This window comes from Phacochoerus africanus, chromosome 7 (assembly GCF_016906955.1).
Source record: "Phacochoerus africanus isolate WHEZ1 chromosome 7, ROS_Pafr_v1, whole genome shotgun sequence".
Taxonomy (NCBI): Eukaryota; Metazoa; Chordata; class Mammalia; order Artiodactyla; family Suidae; genus Phacochoerus; species Phacochoerus africanus.
In genome coordinates this window covers 13575911-13596090 of record NC_062550.1, presented here as the reverse complement: position 1 = coordinate 13596090, position 20180 = coordinate 13575911, and the positions used below count along the sequence as shown (strand labels likewise).

Below are 20180 nucleotides of genomic sequence, written 5' to 3'. Positions count from 1 at the left end.
AGCCACTGCAAAGTTTGTTTCTGATAGGTAGTTTTAATGCACTGAGACCAAAAATGAAGCCTATATAATTTTTATAATTTGAAAATTAATCAGGTTTTCTTTGGCCCTCAGACTATGTAATTTTTTTCATGAACACTTGAGAATCCATTTTTATTCCATTTGAAAATCCATTTTTATTCCATTTTACGGTTGTGAAATTTGATATTTATTGCTATCGATTATACTTTTAAAACTATCTATGTCATTAATAGTATGATTTGCATTTTAGTGGCCAAGACTCTCCCAACATACCCTGTAGTTCTATGTATTTCTATCAGTTTTTGCTTTATGTATTTGGAAGATTTCTAGTTGGAAGAGAGCTTGGCTATTATATCCTCTTATGGGTATCATACTCGTCAGTTCAAAATTATTAACTGTACTAATTAAATGTATTTAATATTTGAGTTCACTGGCAAAGAACATATCTCTACCATATTTGTCTTCGTAAGTCTGAGCCATCCCAGAAATCTTATAATTCTTTACTTTTTTTAAACTTTGTAATTTATTTTAGGCATGTTTCTTAAAGACAGTTAAGCACATAGTTAAGTTGCCACGATTTAGGAGTTCCCACTGTGGCTCAGCAGGTTAAAAACCCGACACAGTCTCCGTGAGGGTGCAGGTTTGATGCCTGGCCTCACTCAGTGGGTTAAGGATCCAGTACTGCAGCAAGCTGTGGTGGCTCAGATCCTGCATTGCTGTGGCTGTGGTGTAGACAGGCAGCTGCAGCACCAATTCAACCCCTAGGAATTTCTATATGCCACAGGTAGGGCCGTAAAACGTTGATCAATCATCAGAGTTTTGTCTAACAATCGAAGAGTATGAAGCATTTGCATTTATTAAAATAAAGTTGGTTTTGCTTCTGGAATAGCATTTTTATGCATTATTTTTCAACTTTGAGAAAAAAATTTAGCTACATTACAATCATCCCTTTTAAATGTATAATTTAATGAAAGTAGAATGTGTAACTGCTGCAGGGATCACTTTATAAAAAATTCCATCAGCTCCCAAAAGTTTCCCCATGTTCCTTTTAAGGCAATCCCCCCTTCACCGCCACATCGCCCCTAGTAACTTCTGCTGCTTTCAAGAACTTCATATCGATGGAATGACAGAACATGCAGTCTTTTGTGCCTGGCTTTTTTCACTTAGCATCCCACACCTGAGATCCACTCATACTGTCACACACACTCACACGACGTTTCATTGCTGAGTACCATTCCATTGAATGGATTTGCCACCACTGTTTTCTCCAATGGATGGGCACAGGCGTTCCATGACTAAAGCTGTGGATGTTTATATACAACTGTTTGTGTGCATGTACATTTTTCTTTCTCTTAGATGATTACCCAGGAGTGGAAGCGCTGGGCCATATTGTGAGTTTGTGTTTACCTTTTTCAGAACTGACAAACTTGTTTCCCAAAGGGGTTGTATGTTCCCTTTTATGCTTCCACCAACAATGAACGGGAGCTCCGGCTGTGCCACATTCTCACCAACAGGTTATCATCAGTTTGTTACAATTTAGTCACTGCAGTGAGTGCGGAGGGGCACTGCATGCTGGACTCTGTCTGCATTTCCAGGACGACTAGTGATGCTGGACATGTTTCAGGGACTTACTGGCTATCACTATGTCTTCTTGGTCATGTGTCTTTTTTTTTTTTTTGTCTTTTTGCCATTTCTTGGGCCGCTCCCTCAGCATATGGAGGTTCCCAGGCCAGGGGTCGAATCGGAGCCGTAGCCACCGGCCTACGCCAGAGCCACAGCAACGCAGGATCCGAGCCATGTCTGCGACCTACACCACAGCTCACGGCAACGCTGGATCCTTCACCCACTGAGCAAGGGCAGGGATCGAACCCGCAACCTCATGGTTCCTAGTCGGATTCGTTAACCACTGCACCACGACGGGAACTCCAGTTTCTTAAAATATATTGCCCATTTTCAAACTGGGTCATTTGTCTTCTTGATATTGTTGTAAGAGTTCTATCTAATCTAGATACACATCTTTTGTTTGTTTGTTTTGCTTTTTAGGGCCACACCCTCAGCATATGGAGGTTCCCAGGCTAGGGGTCCAATTGGAGGAGTTACAGCCACTGGCCTATACCACAGTCACAGCAACGCCAGATCCAAGCCGTGCCTGTGACCTACACCACAGCTCATGGCAATGCCAGATCCTTAACCCACTTAGTGAGACCAGGGATCGAACCTGCAACCTCATGGTTCCTGGTCAGATTCATTTCCGCTGTGCCACAATGGGAACTCCTAGATACACATCTTTTATCAGACGTGTGCTTTGCCAATATTTTCTCCCAGTCTGTGGTTTGTCATTTTATTTTCTTAATGTCTTTGGAAGAACAAAAACTATCAGTTTAGCCGAAGTCCAATTTATCAATATTTTTCTTTTGTAGTTTGTGCCGTTCAAATCCTACCAAAGAAATCTTTGCCTATAACCTAAAGTCTCTTAAGATTTTCTCCTCTATTTTCTTCCACCAATGCTGTGTTTGTGGCTCTTATACTTAGGCATAAAATAGATGCCTTTCAAGTTAATTTTAGCATAGGGTAGAGAGTCAAAGTCAAGATTCCTTTCTTTCCCCATATGGATAGCTAATACTGCAACATCATTTTATTTCTCACTTTCTTTGCTTCCTACCTATTTCATACAGAGTTTGTTTGATGTGCAATTGCTTAGTTTCAAATCTATCTATAATTTTACCAGTGGTCACCTTTGAGATTTTTAGAAACACCTTACATTTTTTCCCCCTAATGATCAGAAAGAGGGGTTTAAAAAATACCCTCTGAGAACATTCCTGAATATAATCAAAGCCATTTATGAGAAACCCACAGCAAATATAATCCTCAATGGGGAAAAACTGAAAGCCTTCTCACTCCAATCTGGAACAAGACAGGGATGCCCACTCTCACCACTGCTCTTCAACATCGTTTTGGAAGTCCTAGCCACAGCAATTAGACAAACCAAAGAAATAAAAGGCATCCATGTAGGAAGAGAAGAGATCAAACTGTCACTGTATGCAGAGGACATGATACTATACATAGAAAACCCTAAGGACTCAACCCCAAAACTACTTGAACTGATTAACAAATTCAGCAAAGTAGCAGGATATAAGATTAACATTCAGAAGTCAGTTGCATTTCTGTATACCAGCAATGAACCATTAGAAAAGGAATACAAAAATACAATACCTTTTAAAATTGCACCTCACAAAAACAAATACCTCGAAATACACCTGACCAAGGAGGTAAAGGACCTATATGCCGAGAACTATAAAACTTTAATCAAAGAAATCAAAGAAGATGTAAAGAAATGGAAAGATATTCCATGTTCCTGGATTGGAAAAATCAATATTGTAAAAATGGCCATACTACCCAAAGCAATCTACAGATTCAATGCAATCCCTGTCAAATTACCCATAACATTTTTCACAGAACTAGAACAAACAATCCAAACATTTCTATGGAACAACAAAAGACCCAGAATCGCCAAAGCAATCCTGAGAAACAAAAACCAAGCAGGAGGCATCACTCTCCCAGACTTCAAGAAATACTACAAAGCCACAGTCATCAAAACAGTGTGGTAATGGTATCAAAACAGACAGACAGGAGGAGTTCCCGTCGTGGCGCAGTGGTTAACGAATCCGACTAGGAACCATGAGGTTGCGGGTTCAGTCCCTGCCCTTGCTCAGTGGGTTAATGATCTGGCGTTACCGTGAGCTGTGGTGTAGGTTGCAGACGCGGCTCGGATCCTGCGTTGCTGTGGCTCTGGCGTAGGCCGGTGGCTACACCTCCGATTCAACCCCTAGCCTGGGAACCTCCGTATGCCGCTGTAGCGGCCCAAGAAACAGCAACAACAACAACAACAACAACAACAACAAAAAGACAAAAAGACAAAAAAAAAAAAAAAAACCAGACAGACAGACCAATGGAACAGAATAGAGAATCCAGAAATAAACCCTGACACCTATGGTCAATTCATCTTTGACAAGGGAGGCAAGAACAGAAAATGGGAAAAAGAAAGTCTATTCAGCAAGCATTGCTGGAAAACCTGGACACCTGCATGCAAAGCAATGAAACTAGAACACACCCTCACACCATGCACAAAAATAAACTCAAAATGGCTGAAAGACTTAAATAGACGACAGGACACCATCAAACTCCTAGAAGACAACATAGGCAAAACACTCTCTGACATCAACATCATGAATATTTTCTCAGGTCAGTCTCCCAAAGCAATAGAAATTAGAGCAAAAATAAACCCATGGGACCTCATCAAACTGAAAAGCTTTTGCACAGCAAAGGAAACCCAAAAGAAAACAAAAAGACAACTTTCAGAATGGGAGAAAATAGTTTCAAATGATGCAACGGACAAGGGCTTGATCTCTAGAATATATAAACAACTTATACAACCCAACAGCAAAAAAGCCAATCAATCAATGGAAAAATGGGCAGAAGACCTGAATAGACATTTCTCCAAAGAAGATACACAGATGGCCAACAAACACATGAAAAAATGCTCAACATCGCTGGTTATAAGAGAAATGCAAATCAAAACTACCATGAGATACCACCTCACACCAGTCAGAATGGCCATCATTAATAAATCCGCAAATAACAAGTGCTGGAGGGGCTGTGGAGAAAAGGGAACCCTCCTGCACTGTTGGTGGGAATGTAAACTGGTACAGCCACTATGGAGAACAGTTTGGAGATACCTTAGAAATCTATACATAGAACTTCCATATGACCCCACAATCCCACTCTTGGGCATCTATCTGGACAAAACTCTACTTGAAAGAGACACATGCACCCGCATGTTCATCGCAGCACTATTCACAATAGCCAGGACATGGAAACAACCCAAATGTCCATCAACAGATGATTGGATTCGGAAGATGTGGTCTATATACACAATGGAATACTACTCAGCCATAAAAAAGAATGACATAATGCCATTTGCAGCAACATGGATGGAACTAGAGAATCTCATCCTGAGTGAAATGAGCCAGAAAGACAAAGACAAATACCATATGATATCACTTATAACTGGAATCTAATATCCAGCACAAATGAACATCTCCTCAGAAAAGAAAATCATGGACTTGGAGAAGAGACTTGTGGCTGCCTGATGGGAGGGGGAGGGAGTGGGAGGGATCGGGAGCTTGGGCTTATCAGACACAACTTAGGATAGATTTACAAGGAGATCCTGCTGAATAGCATTGAGAACTTTGTCTAGATACTCATGTTGCAACAGAAGAAAGGCTGGGGGGAAAATGTAATTGTAATGTATACATGTAAGGATAACCTGACCCCCTTGCTGTACAGTGGGAAAATAAAAATTATAAAAAAAAAATACCCTCTGAGTTATTCCACAAGACACAAGAGGCTTAGCAGCTTTTAAATCCACACTTCCCAGGCTGTTTTAAAATGTCTATGATCTGGTGCTTATTTGTATGGTTCCAAGAGCAACTTTTGGCATCTGTATTCAGCTTTGCAGCTGACTTGAAACAATTATTTACAGATCACTCCATGTGTAACTTCTTCTAGTATCTACTCCTTACCCCTTTAAAACAAGACCTCTTCATAGTCTCTGAATATTCATTTTGATTACATTTTTGGTTGGCTGACAAATATAACACTTACTTCAAGAAGTATACACTGGTGTATACTTTGTGAGCTGTGGCATAACATTTTTTTTTCTTTTGCCTTCATACATGAGAGAGCTTGGCTGGTTCTCGGGTCTCTGTCTTTTCTGCTCAAAACTTTGTAGACATTTCATTGGGACATTTATTATTATAGTGAGAATTTTTTATTCTTCAAACATAGACTGGTTCTCTTCCTCTCCTGCCCTTGCATTAAAAATACAGCCTTAGGAGTTTCCGCCGTGGTGCAGCAGAAAAGATTCCGACTAGGAACCACAAGGATGACGGTTCGATCCCTGGCCTCGCTCAGTGGGTTAAGGATCTGGCGTTGCCGTGAGCTATGGTGTGGGTCGCAGACGTGGCTCCATCTGGTGTTGCTGTGGCTGTGGCGTGGGCTGGTGGCTATAGCTCCAATTGGACCCCTAGCCTGGGAACCTCCATATGCCATGGGTGCGGCCCTAAAAAAGCAAAAAAAAAAAAAAAAAAAAAAATATATATATATATATATATATAGAGAGAGAGAGAGAGAGAGAGAGAGAGAGAGAGAGAGAGACTTAGAAATTAAGCTCTACTCCTTGTCCATGGCCACCAATCAAATGTGGCTATTGAGCCCCTGAAATGCAGCCTATCCAAATAGAGATGTCTAAAGCATATGGTGAGCTTGGAAAAATGAATGTGAAAAAGGATGCAAGATATCTCATTAGGAATTTTTAAAATACTGACATGTTGAAACGACAGTTGTTCAGATATACATGGTTAAATAGAATGTATTACTGAAATTCACTTCACCTTTGTAAATGTGACTACTAGAAAAATCCTTAATTACACATACGATTTGTCCTATAGGACCACACTGGTCAAGAGGCAGATGACCTCGATTTGTATTTTGGTTCCACCGTGCTGAGTAATTTCAACAAGTCTCTTTTGTAAGCTTCTATTTTCCTACCTGGAAAGGGGAGAAAATAAATTATACTCCCCACAAGGCTTATGGTGGGGATAAAATAAGATTATGCACATGAAGCTGTTAAGTTGGCACATAATCAATTCTTATTAATGATGAGAGTTATTCTTAAAGGAATATTTTTTTTTATTCCTTATAATTTAAATGTTTTTCTAGGGTGTACCATGATGTGGGAAACTTGTCCACTGTTTTGTTTTTTTTTTTCCCCCTGGGTTATACATGCCCTTTTGGATTCTATATGCAGAATTCTTTTCAGCTCTTGACAATTTTGCTTGGATTTCATCATCTCCTGCAAGGACAGTCCAACGCCCTGACTTTGAAGTGCCTGTAGCCCTTAATTTTCATTAGCTTTTCACCCACTCGGCCACTCCATCCCAGGGTAACATGTCAAAAATGTACCTCCTCTAAAACACTGAAGTGCTAACAGTCCACCCTCTCCCCCTTAAATCCAGCCTTTTATCCTTTCAAAACATTTGGACACAAACCTCCTGCTCTCACTGTAAAATTTTTCTAACCGCATCCATCAAATACCTCTGCTCTCTCTCTCTTTCTTTTTTCTTTGGTCCAGCTTACATTCCAAAATCCATCCTTATAGCTCCACTTTTGAACCACTTAAGTTGTTTTTTAACCCAAGTTCCAGGCAGGTAAGAACAGTGGCACAAGAGAAGAGTACTGCCTTGAAGGTCAGGAGGGCTCCGTTTCAGCATCACGTCAGCCTCCGATGAGCAGCATCCTGCTAACTCCTTGTTAACAAAAGGAAACACACGCTGCTTCTACGGCATGGGATTCTTGAAACGACGCAATGCAATCAGGCACAGGAAAGCATTTTCTTCTTTATCAAGGAGGATGGACCACAAGACCACAAGGATGAACGTGGGAAGGGATCCAAGTTCAAGAGGGGGCAAGAAGTGGGTCAGGGGACACTGAATTGTTTTAAACGAATACAAGTCTGCAGCTGGGGCATGTCAGTTATAGCTGCAGCTGGGACATGTCACATACATGGATCTGCAACAACTTTTATATCCTGAAGGCCCACAGCAGGTGGTAGGTATACAGATGAGACCAAAGTGAGCCCACCCAAGGAAGCTGGTGGCTTGGAAACCACTTACTACACCAACATGTCAGAGGATATAGTTACGTATCAACTAGGCTCTGCCAGCGCTGCCATTTGGATTGTGGTTGAAGGAATGTGGATGATTCCGTGGCTAGCCCAGGTCCGCCAACACCGGGCTCACTTACTCTGCAGACCTGAAAACAGAAGGCACGCATTTTCTGGGAGCTGTGGTTGGCCAAGTTTTATCCTAAAAGCTGGTCCTCCAGATAAAAGAGGCCTGACCCCTCTAGTTCTCATAGTCTAGTGGGCAAGGCAGACAAGTTAACAGATATTTGGTCTTTCTAGATGCTCAGGACCAACGGGGGTGGGGGGGGGGCTCTCAAAAGGATGAAGTGTTCAGTACCGCACAAGGCGACTATTTCTAATTGAGTTTCTAAATATGGAACAAGGTCCTTGGGGAGGTAATGATCTCTCATCTCCGGAAGGACTCAAAAGCAGATGATTAATGACCATTTACATAGAATATTATAGAAGAAAGTGGAAGGTTATGCCAGATGAATGCCAAGTTCCTTCCTAATTAAGATTCTAGGATTCTCGAAAGGGGACAAGGCCCATTCATTAGGACACTCTGTTATATAAAGAAACATTTGCCTGCGCACAAAGTGAATTGTGCAAGTGACACAGAAAGATTCTTTTCTAACACAGATGACAATTTCTGTGGATTGTCGACAGTGTTCCATGTCTCCTACTGAAAAGCCAAAGATCAGTCCTCTTGCCACAGAAAAGTCTGTTTTCAAACGCATTTCCCTTATCCATGTCTGTTCTGTGATCTTGTCCTTGTGGGCAGAGAGAAAAACCTAACACTCAGGCCAGGCCAGGTGTGTCTTGCTGGCCTCATAGAACCAGCTCTCCCATTCACAAATCATGCAGGTAATCCAGGAAACAGAGAAAAGCAATACCGGAAACAGCAACATGGCAATTTTTTCCGGACCTGGACATAATATTTAACCTCAGCCAACCTTCCTGCATCATGTTTGACCCAAAAGGAGAGAAGGAACCAGAGCTTAAAACTCCTCAAGTATTCTAGGGAAACCATCGAAAGAAAATATATACCCTCTGATGAGAAGGTATCATGTGTTCCTTTGCTGTAGGGCAAGACAAGGTCTCTTGACACGGTGGGCTTGGAGGAGAGAGGTGTGAGAGGTTAAATCCTGGCCATCTTCAAAGACGCCACAGAGGAAGAGGAGGAAATAATTTGGTGAGGGTCTACTCTGGGCCAAGCACTGAGTTTCCATCAGAAGACCTCATTCAACTGCATTTCCTCCTCTCCAATCAAGGGGAACTCGGGCTACCAACGCTGAAAGATGGTTAAGCTCTGTGTGCTGCTCTCATCGTTAGCTACCTTGTTACTGGGGAAACTGGACACGACGGATCCTGAGAGCCACACACACCCTGCTTCATTTCTCATTCTTCGGCAGGGCATCACCGAGGAGACCATGCCCTCCCCAAGAGAGACAAGGCCTAGGTCTTCTTCTGTCTTTCCTCTGCAGGCCAAGTCAGACCGGAACGGTGCCAGCCCTCAGGGATGTGTCTGTTCACTGCCCTGGGAGCTCAGCCACTGCCAGGGGTGTGGCCCTCTGGAACGAGATTCCAGGCCGAGCCAGCGTCAAAACCAGACCCAATGTGGGGAGGAGGATGTTTAGAAAGTATCACATGTGAGATTTGGGCCAACTTGCTCCCGGATGTCATTTCTCAAACACATACACAAAAACCACCACACAGCCTATGAGGAGTGGGCTTCTTTCTAACCTCGAGACTCTACGAGTCCATGTCACCATCAGTCCCTCCTGCTGAAAATGCCATCACTCAGGAAGCACACCTTCCTGACAGATGGGACAGGCAGTAGTTTCTTCACGGCCCCCTCTCTTCCACCACCACCCCTGCCCCCAGTAAGAGGAATAATAGAAGTTTGTCTCCCAAAGGACAGCAGGGGGTGAATGATGACAGTTGTCTAAAGAGAGCCGCTGCCATTCTCCATGGGGACCAGAACAAAGGCAACTGAGGATGCACAGGAAGCCATCCCTATTTTCTGCAACCCCAGTCCTGAATCCCACTTCCTAACCTTTCTGATCCTGCTAACAAGCAGGCTGAAGGTCTAAGAGAAAAGGAGATACATTAGGGCTCCTGGCTCGACTGGGGAATCGCGAAACAGCCCCTGGCCCGGCCACGGCCCCTCAAGAACTCGGGATCATCCTCGCCCCACCAGTGGCCTGGGGGTGACTTTCTGGGCCAGCCGGGGCAAGAGCAAAGGCGGGTGGGCATGCAGAGCCTCGCCTGAGAACTGGCAAACATCTTGCCGATCAAAGGCCAGCTCTCCAAAGGGGTGACTGCCTGGTTTAGACAAAGAGCCCTGGGTGGCCGTGACAGGGCTGTCCCAACCCTCAGCAGCATCCTTAGCAAGATATGCTTTCCTCCCCAGCAGGACGCTCTGTTCCAGCGGGCATTTAAAGGGAGGGGTCATGCTGAACGCCCTTGTGCTTCAGGCACAAGCAGAAAAAGAACACCGCTGAGAACTCAGAGGACCCTCGTCTAGATGCAATTAGTCTTTCTTAGCGTCAAGACCGGCCAAGAAGAAAACAGAACACAGTGAAGAACGGTGGATGGTGGAGTCTCTTCTGGATTTTAATCCCAGCTCTGCCAGGCACTGGTGACGTGTGTGACTTGGGGTTAGTTATTTAACACTTGCCTCTGTCCCCTTATTGGTAGAGTGGGAATCAGAATAGGACCTGCTGTTCCATGAGAGAGGCACGTAAACATAAGAAAGTGTTTGTTCCACACATAACAGAGGTTACACCGCAGCCTCGGGGGTCCAAAGTCATTGAAAACAGGAATGTTGAGTTCAAGGGCAACGTAGCAGCAGCAAGTTCATCCCCCGGTGGTTGCAGCTCACGTTCCCCGCCTTTCCTTCCCATGCGTCCCACCTCCGGAAGCACACAAGCCCGGATCGCGTATCATTGCATTTGGAAAGGGAAAAATCAAACAGCGGTCTTGGCATTTATTAGCTGCCTGATCTTAAGCAAATATCCTTCGACTCCGTGCTTCAATTGATAAATCGCCTGTGTGATGGAAGTAACGAACGCGCTCTCTCCCCCCAGCGGGCTGTCCTGAGAAGCGAGTGACAGCCTGCCACCACCTGCAAAGCTCCACACAGAAAGGAGGCGTCCTGGTTCTGCTCCCCCCTCCCCTGGTGACATGTCTCAAATAGAGCTTGGAGCACTCAGGTCTGGTAGCTTTGTTGATCTGGGGACTCGGAAGCCGGCAAGGAACGGGCCACGTAAACCTCAGAAAGACCAATGAATGAATGCATCACAGGCCACGGGGCCAGGCAGACTGAGCGATCACTGTTTGCAAATCCACATTAATTGGTCATTACGGAGAGAAGCGGACCAGTCCAGCATGAATTTCTTGTGGCTCGTTTTTAATCATGCACTATCCTTCCTAACTTCCTTTCCGTTATTCCATTCTCCCGCACTAACAGATACCTAGTAAGGGGCCCATGGGAGGACTTCAGAGAAAAGCCATTTCCAACAGTTGTATGAATGATGTCTCAGAGCCCTGCTGGGGGAGGCTGTCTTAGACGGCTGCTGAGGGTACCGTCCGCCATGCTTCCTGGACCCAAGTGCAGACACAGGACGGACCCATATCATCATCGGTGCTTCTCTAACATCGCCGAATGGCCAGTGTTTCAGCGCGTTCCCTTCCTGGTATAACTGTCACGGAAAGACACCTATCCCAGGGCTGCTCTTGGGACCTTACGGCAGGTTGGGACAGGTGGAGCTGTCTTATCTCTGCCACCGCAGGGTCCCTGGTAGACGAATACCTGCTGCCCTCTCATGCTCTGAGGCACAGTGAGCTCCGGGAATGTCATGAGCCCTCACAGGGATCAAGAAATCCCTTCCTAATGGCTTTATGTCTCTCCGGGACCCAGCGACAATTTGACTGTGTATCACTCACTTAGCAAACATTTTCATAGGCCAGGGATCTTGCCAGATGTTCGGGATACAAGGGTGATGAAAAACAGACAGGACGGCAGCTTTTTCAAAAGCCTATATTCTAGGGGAGAGACAGACATGGACCAGCTCATCACACAAAGGCATGAAAGCCTACCCGCTGGGGTGAGTTTACTGAAGAAATTAATGTGATCCTGTGAGAAGCTATCACAAAGGAACCCCAATAAGATGACGAAAGCAGGGAGGGTTTCCCTGAGTCCGTGAAGTGTACGCAAACAAATGTGGAGTTAATCAGTGAAGGGGGAGAGAATGCTCAGAGCACAACAGACAGAAGACATGACTGGTCAAAGGCCCCCACCCATGGAAGGGGAGGAAGCGAGCAGCCTGTGAGATCTAATGGGTGCTAACAGCACAAGGTGAAGTTGGAAAGAGGCAGGAGCCAGAGTGTGCAGAGACGCACAACTCGGTTAAGGACCGCGTCTCCATAGTTAAAGCACTGCGAAACCATTGAAGGTCTAGGTGGAGGACGGGGGATTGTGTGGCTGGGCTTGCGTTGGGGAAAGCTGATTCCTGCTATGGATGGAGAAGAGATCCGGGGGAGAAGTGAGCAGAGGGGAAGGGGGTGGGGGAAACTGCTGATGTTCTGGGGAAAGACCACAATTGCTTAGACTAAGATGGCAGTGGGGGAGACAGAGACAAGCTAGGACCTTGGATGGTCAGAGGCAGGATGGGAGACCTAGCCAAGGCAGACTCTTGTGGATGAGCCACTAGGCAGATGATGGAGCTAGACTCCAGGAGAGGATCAGGGCGGGGAGAGGAGGCAGATCCTGGACTCGGGTTGGCTGAACAAAACGATGTATAAATTATTATGACTGTTAGCATGAGTTCAGGAAAAATGAGGCTTGACACAATGCCTTCATACTCATCGCTCTTATCAGATTCTGGCAGCGGCCTCATGGGATACAGGACTGAGGGTCAGAGATGTTTAAGTGGGAGGGAAGTAAACTGCAGGTGCTGGGGGACCTTGCGTGGCAGAGGCAGCAGCAGGAGGCACAGCAAAGGGCAGCACTCTGCAGATGAACACATCTGGTTATTACCTCTTTTTTGACTTCTTATTTTTAAAGCCAGGGAGTCTTCAATTCAAATAGGTGAGAACCTAGCATGTAACAATAATAACTATCTGGAGTCCTGTGAGCACATGAGGGAGTTTGAGCTCTAGGCTTCCCCCACCCCGCCCCGCCCCCTTCCTCCAAGACCCTAAAGAAGCCCTGGGGTCCCAGGAGCAGGTTACAGGTGGTGGAGATGATGCCCTACCTTTCAACCTCCCAACGGCCCGTGGACTTCCTCATGGGCCATATGATCAAGAGTAATTTCGCCCTACAGGCCATGGTTGCAATGGGAAAGACAGATTTTCAAGAACCTGTTGCATCTCAGGCACAGCCAGGCCTTCAGGTGACTTATCCTATTTAATCCAGTATCTTCCTCCACAGCTGGGACTGTCCCCCCCATGCGACAGCTGATCAAGCCCAGGCTCAGCACCCAAATCAGACAGCTCTTAAGTGGCAAGAGAGGATATGAAGTTGGGGTTTCTTCAACGACTCCGTGCCTTCCTAAAAAGCAGAGGGGGTCCCGGTTCGCACAGGGCACAGACACCAGGGCTGCTCTAAGAAAGGAGAACAAGTGTTCTGTGCCCCCATCCTGTTCTCTTCCCCACAGGGTTGGCGCTAAGACCCTGGGAGACCGGGCGGCTGGCTTTCACTTTAATTAGTGCAGCAATTTGCTAAATTTTGTTTTTCCCCTTTTAAGAGTGTTCATCAATTCTAGCTCAGAATAGATTGGAAGGGCGCACAGATTATCACGACAAGCCCCAACTGCTAAATTCTGAACGTCTCGATCAACTCCGGTGCCTGAAATATGGGAAAATCAGAAACTCCGGCCAGCATCTCTGTGATCTATTTAAAGTGTTATGGCTCTGAAATGAAAAGATAATGGCTTTATGAGGTTTGGAACAAGCAATTTGCTAGCATCAGCCTCACACCTAGGTGTTTAGTCCTTCCCAAGGTGACTGAAGATACAGCAGCCATGTATTTCAGCAAAAGTACATGTTCCATTAATCACGGCAATTTGTTAAATCCACAAGCATTGCAGGGTACCCACAAATGCGCCAGAAATACAGAAAAGAACAAGATAGCCCCCCCCAGCCCCCGCCCCCATTAAGAAGGTTCTAAACCAAAGCAGCAGACAGACAAGTGAACGAGAAAACATCTTCCTCCTGCCTGGAGGAGACACAAAAAGTTCTCGGAGGAGGTGGCCGTGCAGCCGAGCCCTGATGGATGAGAGGGGCTTGGGACAAGGCAGGTGGACGGGCACATCAGGTAGAAGGAATAGCCTAAGCAAACACTCAAACACAGGAGGAAGGCAGCGAGCCCAGAGGTGGTTTCCTAGAGCTAATTACTAAGTGAATCTGCAGGAATGAGACTGGAAGAAGGGTCAAGAGCCGGCACATGCAGGACTTCTTCATCGGACTGTAAATCTCAAGCTTGATGCAGGTCCTGTTGGTACCGTGGGAGGATTTTATTTACTTATTTATTTGGTCTTTTTAGGGCCCCATTTGAAGTACATGGAGGTTCCCAGGCTAGGGGGTAAATTGGAGCTATAGCCACCGGCCTACGCCACAGCCACAGCCACGCCCAATCCAAGTCATTGTCTGCGACCTACACCACACCTCACAGCAATGCTGGATCCTTAACCCACTGAGTGAGGCCAGGGATCGAACCCGTGTCCTCATGGATGCTGGTGGGATTTGTTTCTACTTAGCCACGATGGGAGGAGGAGGATTTTAAGCAAGGGAATGACGTGGCCCAAGCGAATCTCATTCGGTTGAAACCCTCTGGGCCAACAGGATCCTGAATATTTATTCAGCAGATTCTTATACACAGAGCACATTCACGTGTATTCTCTCACTTGAGCTTCTTGATCACTTCCCGAGGTTGGTGTTACTATTACATTTCTACTGATGAGAAAAGAGCAAAGCTGCAGCTTATTTGCTTTGTGTCTCATGACCAGTTGATGACATTCTACAAAGTCAAGCCCAGACCCATCAGACTCCGAGGTCAGCACTGACCTCACTGGGAACAGAACTCTCTAGATAAGAGCCACCCTAGCCCTCTTTCAGATACACACCAGGACAGAGGCCTCCAGCCTCCACACAAAGCTGTGGTGGCCAGAACCACACAGGCCAACACATACTGCACACTCAAGAATGACCACAATTTGTTATTTGTGGACTTACTCATGATGGCCATTCTGACTGGTGAGAGGTGGTATCTCATGGCCATTTTGCTTGGGGTGAATAGATGCAGACTATTGCCTTTGGAATGGATTCGCAATGAGAGCCTGCTGTGTAGCACTGGGAACTATGTCTGGTCACTTATGATGGAGCAGGATAATGTGAGAAAACAGAATGTATACATGTGTATGTAACTGGGTCAGCATGCTGTACAGTAGAAAAAAATTGTATTGGGGAAATAACAATTAAAAAAAAAAAAAAAAAGAATGGCCACTGAAGGCTTCTGATACTAAAAGCAGATTCGAATGGCAATCACCCCCGGTTACACCCTGGATGTTTCCGGTCGGGAGCTGAGACATCTCCCTGAGCCGCCGTCTCCTAAACCACAAAGCATCCGCTGGAGGAGCCCAGGGAAGCCCGCCCACCCCCACCCGTACCTTGAGCTCATCCGCGTTGTAGAAGTCTACACGGACGGCGGGCACCATCCAGGTCTGGAAGAGAGTGGCCAGGATCTGCTCCGCGATGGAGTCGGCGATGAGGTGGAAATGCAGGGGGTTCCGCCTGTGGGCAGTGAGAGGAGGAGTCAGGAGAGGGAATCAAAGCCTTTGAATTCCACCCACAGGAACACGCTCTTACCAGCGGGTCACAAGCAGCCAGTTTCTTTTTCCTTTTTCTTTTCTTTTTTTTTTTTAAGAGCCACATCTGCAGCATATGGAGGTTCCCAGGCTAGAGGTCTAATCAGAGCCACAGCCATGCCAGATCTGAGCCTCGTCTGCGATCTACACCACAGCTCACGGCAACACTGGATCCTTAACCCACTGAGCAAGACCAGGGATCAAACCAGCAACCTCATGGTTCCCAGTCAGATTCATTTCCTCTGCGCCACAATGGGAACTCCCAGAAGCGGTCAGTTTCTAACAGCAATGGTGAAGGTCAGTCAGGCATGTTTACCAAGGCAGTGCCTGCTGGGGAGGAGAGAAGAGCTGACAAGGGCAGCTCATCCAACCTTGGGACTTCAGAGGCATGACAACCAAGAGCCAGAGAGGGGAACATCCCTGGTGACACTCGATGGAAACCAATTGCCAAATCTGTGAAGAGGGCATCTAGGCTTCCGGAATCCTAAGTAGAGCATGTGTAATGATTTGGTCAAGGCTTTATCTTGGCCACCTATCAGTGCAAAAGCGCACAGACAGAAGATGAGGTCTTGAGACTGGTTGCGTGAGGCCGGCTGGGTACGTGGCCCATTACCCAGCACTAAGTCCTCTCCCCGAAAGAGAACCAGGCATCCACCACGGATCCTCGGGGGCTCCCATCACCACTGAACATCAGCTCGCCTTCACTCTTCGTATTTCTAAAGCCTCAATCATCCCACTGTAATACTGAGGCAGCACCCAAAGTATAGTACAAATGAGCAAAGTGTCTGATTCCAACAGAAATGAGTTCAGAGTCCAGCTCTGGCATCTAGGAAAGGGGGACTCTGAGCATGGATCTTATACCCCTGCACAGATGCTTCTACATTCTGCAAGAGGTTAGAAAAACTTCTTTGGAGTTCCCGTTGTGGCTCAGCGGGTTAAGAACCCGATCCAATGTCTGTGAGGATGTGGGTTCGATCCCTGGTCTCACTCAGTGGGTTAAAGGATCTGGCGTTGCCACAAGATGCGGCAGAGGTCGCGGATGTGGCTTGGATCTGATGTGGCTGTGGTGTAAGCCCCAGCTGTTGCTCTGATTCAACCCTTGGCCCAGGAACTTTCATATGCCGTGGGTACAGCCCTAAAAAGAAAAAAAAAAAATCTCTTCTTCAAGCTATTTGGTCAATTAGATGAAATAAAAAGTGCAATAAAGGATGCACATGGACAATATAGAGGGGATAATAAGAGACAGCAGATATGCCTTCCTGAGAGACCGCTAGGTGCAAAGCAATAGTTCAGTCCAGAAGAAGGAGCATCCTAAATACCATTGCGCCTGTAAGGACACACGCTCACATTGTAACACCATGAAGGAGCCCCTGAGGGAAATTGCAAGCTGAGCTTGACCTCGTGCCCCCGCCTCAAGGAGCTCATACTATTTAGAGAGATGGTTAAATATAAACACAACTAAATACAAACAGGAGGCGGAACATGATAATGGCTACAACAGAACACGAGGTTCTAGGGGAGTAAAGGAAAAGAAAGGCTAACTCAGACTGGGAGAAGGATGCGTAAGACTGGGAGGAGCAGTGTCTTAAAGAGAAGTGACTGTATCCATGGCAAAGAGGCAGAGAAAGAGGAGACGTGATCCAAGGAGAAGAGCAAGAGACCATGGCAGGGGCCCAGGGGTGCGGAGAGTGTGGTGGGAGATGAAGGGTTAGCAGGGACTCAGGGGACTGAGCAGAGAAGGCAAGAGATGCAAATGCAGAGGAAGGAGTGCAATGAACGCCCACTTCAACCGTCTGGGCTCCGGCAGCAGGCGGGGGTTCCATGACTGGCCCCACAGCTCCCAGGCTCCTGCGCAGTCGCTCCCCAGCCCTGTTCTAAATTCCAGACACACAAACGTCTTTCAATTCCCCTGCCCCCATGCTCTCTCTCCATCTGGGCCTTTGCAGATATGCTTCACTCTGCAGGAAACCCTCTTGCATTTGCTTATTCTATAAATATTTATTGCACACCTACGACTGGCCTGGTGATGGGCAAGGATGCGCCATCCCTGCCCTCCCGCATCTCACGGTTTTGCCCTCTCCTTCCTCCTCTTCTCCCTGCTCACACTCCCCATTCAGCATTTGGTTCTCTCTTCAGCCTTCGCTTCTGAGGTCTGCCCTCATTTGTCCCTAGAATTCTTGCCTGACTACCCACAGCTAGGTCAGGGCCCTCCCGAATGCACCTGCACCCATGTACCTAAACAGTGACTGCCTGTTTACCTGTCTACATCCCCCCTGACTGTGAGCTCAGGGAGGTGAAGGATGATGCCAGATGATGTCCATGTGTGATCTTCCCATGATCCAGGGAAGAGTTTGATAAATGAACTGAAGGATGGGATGGGTGATGGACACAGGACAGAGAAGGGGAAAAGAGGTGGACACCTCCTTTGGATTAGACTAGGTAAATGTGATATGAGAATTTGACTTAGTGTCAAAGAAGTCGAATCTAGAAGGGTTTCAGAAGAGATCTTAGATATGGGGGAAAATGGAGAGGAAGATGACGACACTGGGTGTCCTGGGTTGGGAGTGATGTCTCCAAGATTGGGGATACAGAAGAAAGGGACACTGGAGGAATAGGATGGCTTTGGGGTTGGGTATACTAAGTTTAAGGTGAGGGTGGCACAGCCAGGTGGAGCTGGGAGATGAGACGAGACCTGAAGAAGGTAATTATCCAAGGCCAACCCGCCAAACACATACCAGGTGCTCAAGGGGACTGAGCTGAATAAATGACCCAAAGAAGCAGTCGGCACTGCAGAATTGTAAGAAGAAGCTGCTAGCTGTCCTACATGATATGGGCAGTGTGAAGGAGTGGCGGTGTGTTTGTTTATAGGCCAGTGACTTACCCAAACGCTAAGTCAGAGGTAGCTAGACAGTCACTGGGACGACGGATGGCCCCTTTAGTCCTCCGTTTGGGCACAACCAACCCCACCTGCACAGGGGAGCCACAGCAGACCCTTATGTATCAAGAACAGACAAGGGTAAACCTGTATGACTGCCAACTTGCTTTCTGTGTTGTTGTTTAAGGGCTGAAACCATGGCGTACGCAAGTTCCCAGGCTAGGGGTCGAATTGGAGCTGCAGGTGCCAGCCTACGACACAGCCACAGCAACGCAGGATCCGAGTCGCATCTGTGACCTACACCACAGCTCACGGCAACACCGGATCCTTAACCCGCTGAGTGAGGCCAGGAATCAAACCTGCATCCTCATGGATACTAGTCAGGTTCCCAGCCTGCTGAGCTGAGCCACAGTGGGAACTCTGACTGCCGACTTTCTATCCACTGTGGAGGGATGGTTTAATTTTAAACATGCGGTAACAATACCAAACAGGTCAAGCTGCTCATATTTGCTCCAACACATGTTTCCATCACATCTGTATCTTTGCCTGGGTTATTCCTTCTCTACTGCATGGAGAGCCCTGCATTCCTGCTCATCCTCCCAAATCCCCTTTACAAAGTCCTCTCCTCCTGAAAACGTTCTGAAAGCCCACCCTCCTCCCTTCCTTCTCCTGCTAACTGGGCACCGCAAGTGCAAAGCAACTCGACCCCTTACAGCGAGGCACTGTGATGTGAACTCAAACACCCGCTCCTCCTCTGGACCACGAGGCCTCCAAAGATGGCAACCATCTTTTCCTCTCCATCCCCAGTGCCCAGGGAAGAGGCTGGCAAATAAGGGATGCTCAAGAGACAACAGGAAAAGAAGGCCAACACACATGCCTTCCCTGTCACATTACCCTAAGAAGTACAAGCAGCCAATGGATGGCACGCTTACACCAACGGTTGGAGAGTGGGGCTCAGCTCCAGAACGGCTGGGTTGGAACCTGGCTGTGCTGACTATTGAGGGACCATCACAAGCATCTGACTTCATCTCTCTAAGCCTCAATGTCTTCATTTCACATCAGGAACAACAATCAGTAGTAGTGTAGTCAGTATTACAAATAGGATTATAAGTAGTAAATAAGCAGTATTATATTGGGTCATTATGAGGATTAGGTGGTGGGATATATACACAAAGTGCTTAGCAAAAAGCCAGGCAGGTGGTAAGATTTCCATACATGTTAATACTGGTATGGTCTGAAGGTCCATTGCCTCCCATCTCGAACTCCTAACCTCTAAGGTGATGGTATGTACCCGCGGGTGTGGCCTTTGGGAGGCGATTGGCTCACTAGGGCAGAATCCTCCTGAAAGGGGTCAGTGCCCTTATAAAAGAGGCTCTTGTGAGATCTCTTACTTTTTGGACCATGTGAGGACACAGAGAGAAGCCTAAAGGCTGGAACGATGCTGCCCACACCCCCCAGAGCCAGGCCATGCTGGTGCCATGATCTCAGACCTCCCAGACTCCAGAACTGAGAGAAGAAATACATTTCTGTTGTTAAGAGTTCCCTGATGACCTAGCATTTGAAGATCCAGCACTGTCACTGCCCTGGCGTGGGTTCGATCCCTTCCACGTGCCAGGGGCGTGGCCAAAATTTCTTTTTCTCTTGTTAATGATCCTCCCACATTTGTACTATTTTG

At 46.7% G+C, this 20180-nt stretch overlaps 1 protein-coding gene across 2 annotated transcripts in view; it reads right to left on the bottom strand.

The window, feature by feature from the left end:
• LARGE1 (LARGE xylosyl- and glucuronyltransferase 1) overlaps window positions 1-20180 on the bottom strand; it is a 604219-nt gene that overhangs the window by 265711 nt on the left and 318328 nt on the right. For both annotated transcript variants that reach the window (XM_047786443.1, XM_047786442.1), the window contains exon 5: window positions 15433-15556. In XM_047786443.1, coding sequence (XP_047642399.1) covers window positions 15433-15556 — 124 coding nt within the window. The remainder of the gene's footprint in view (window positions 1-15432; window positions 15557-20180) is intronic.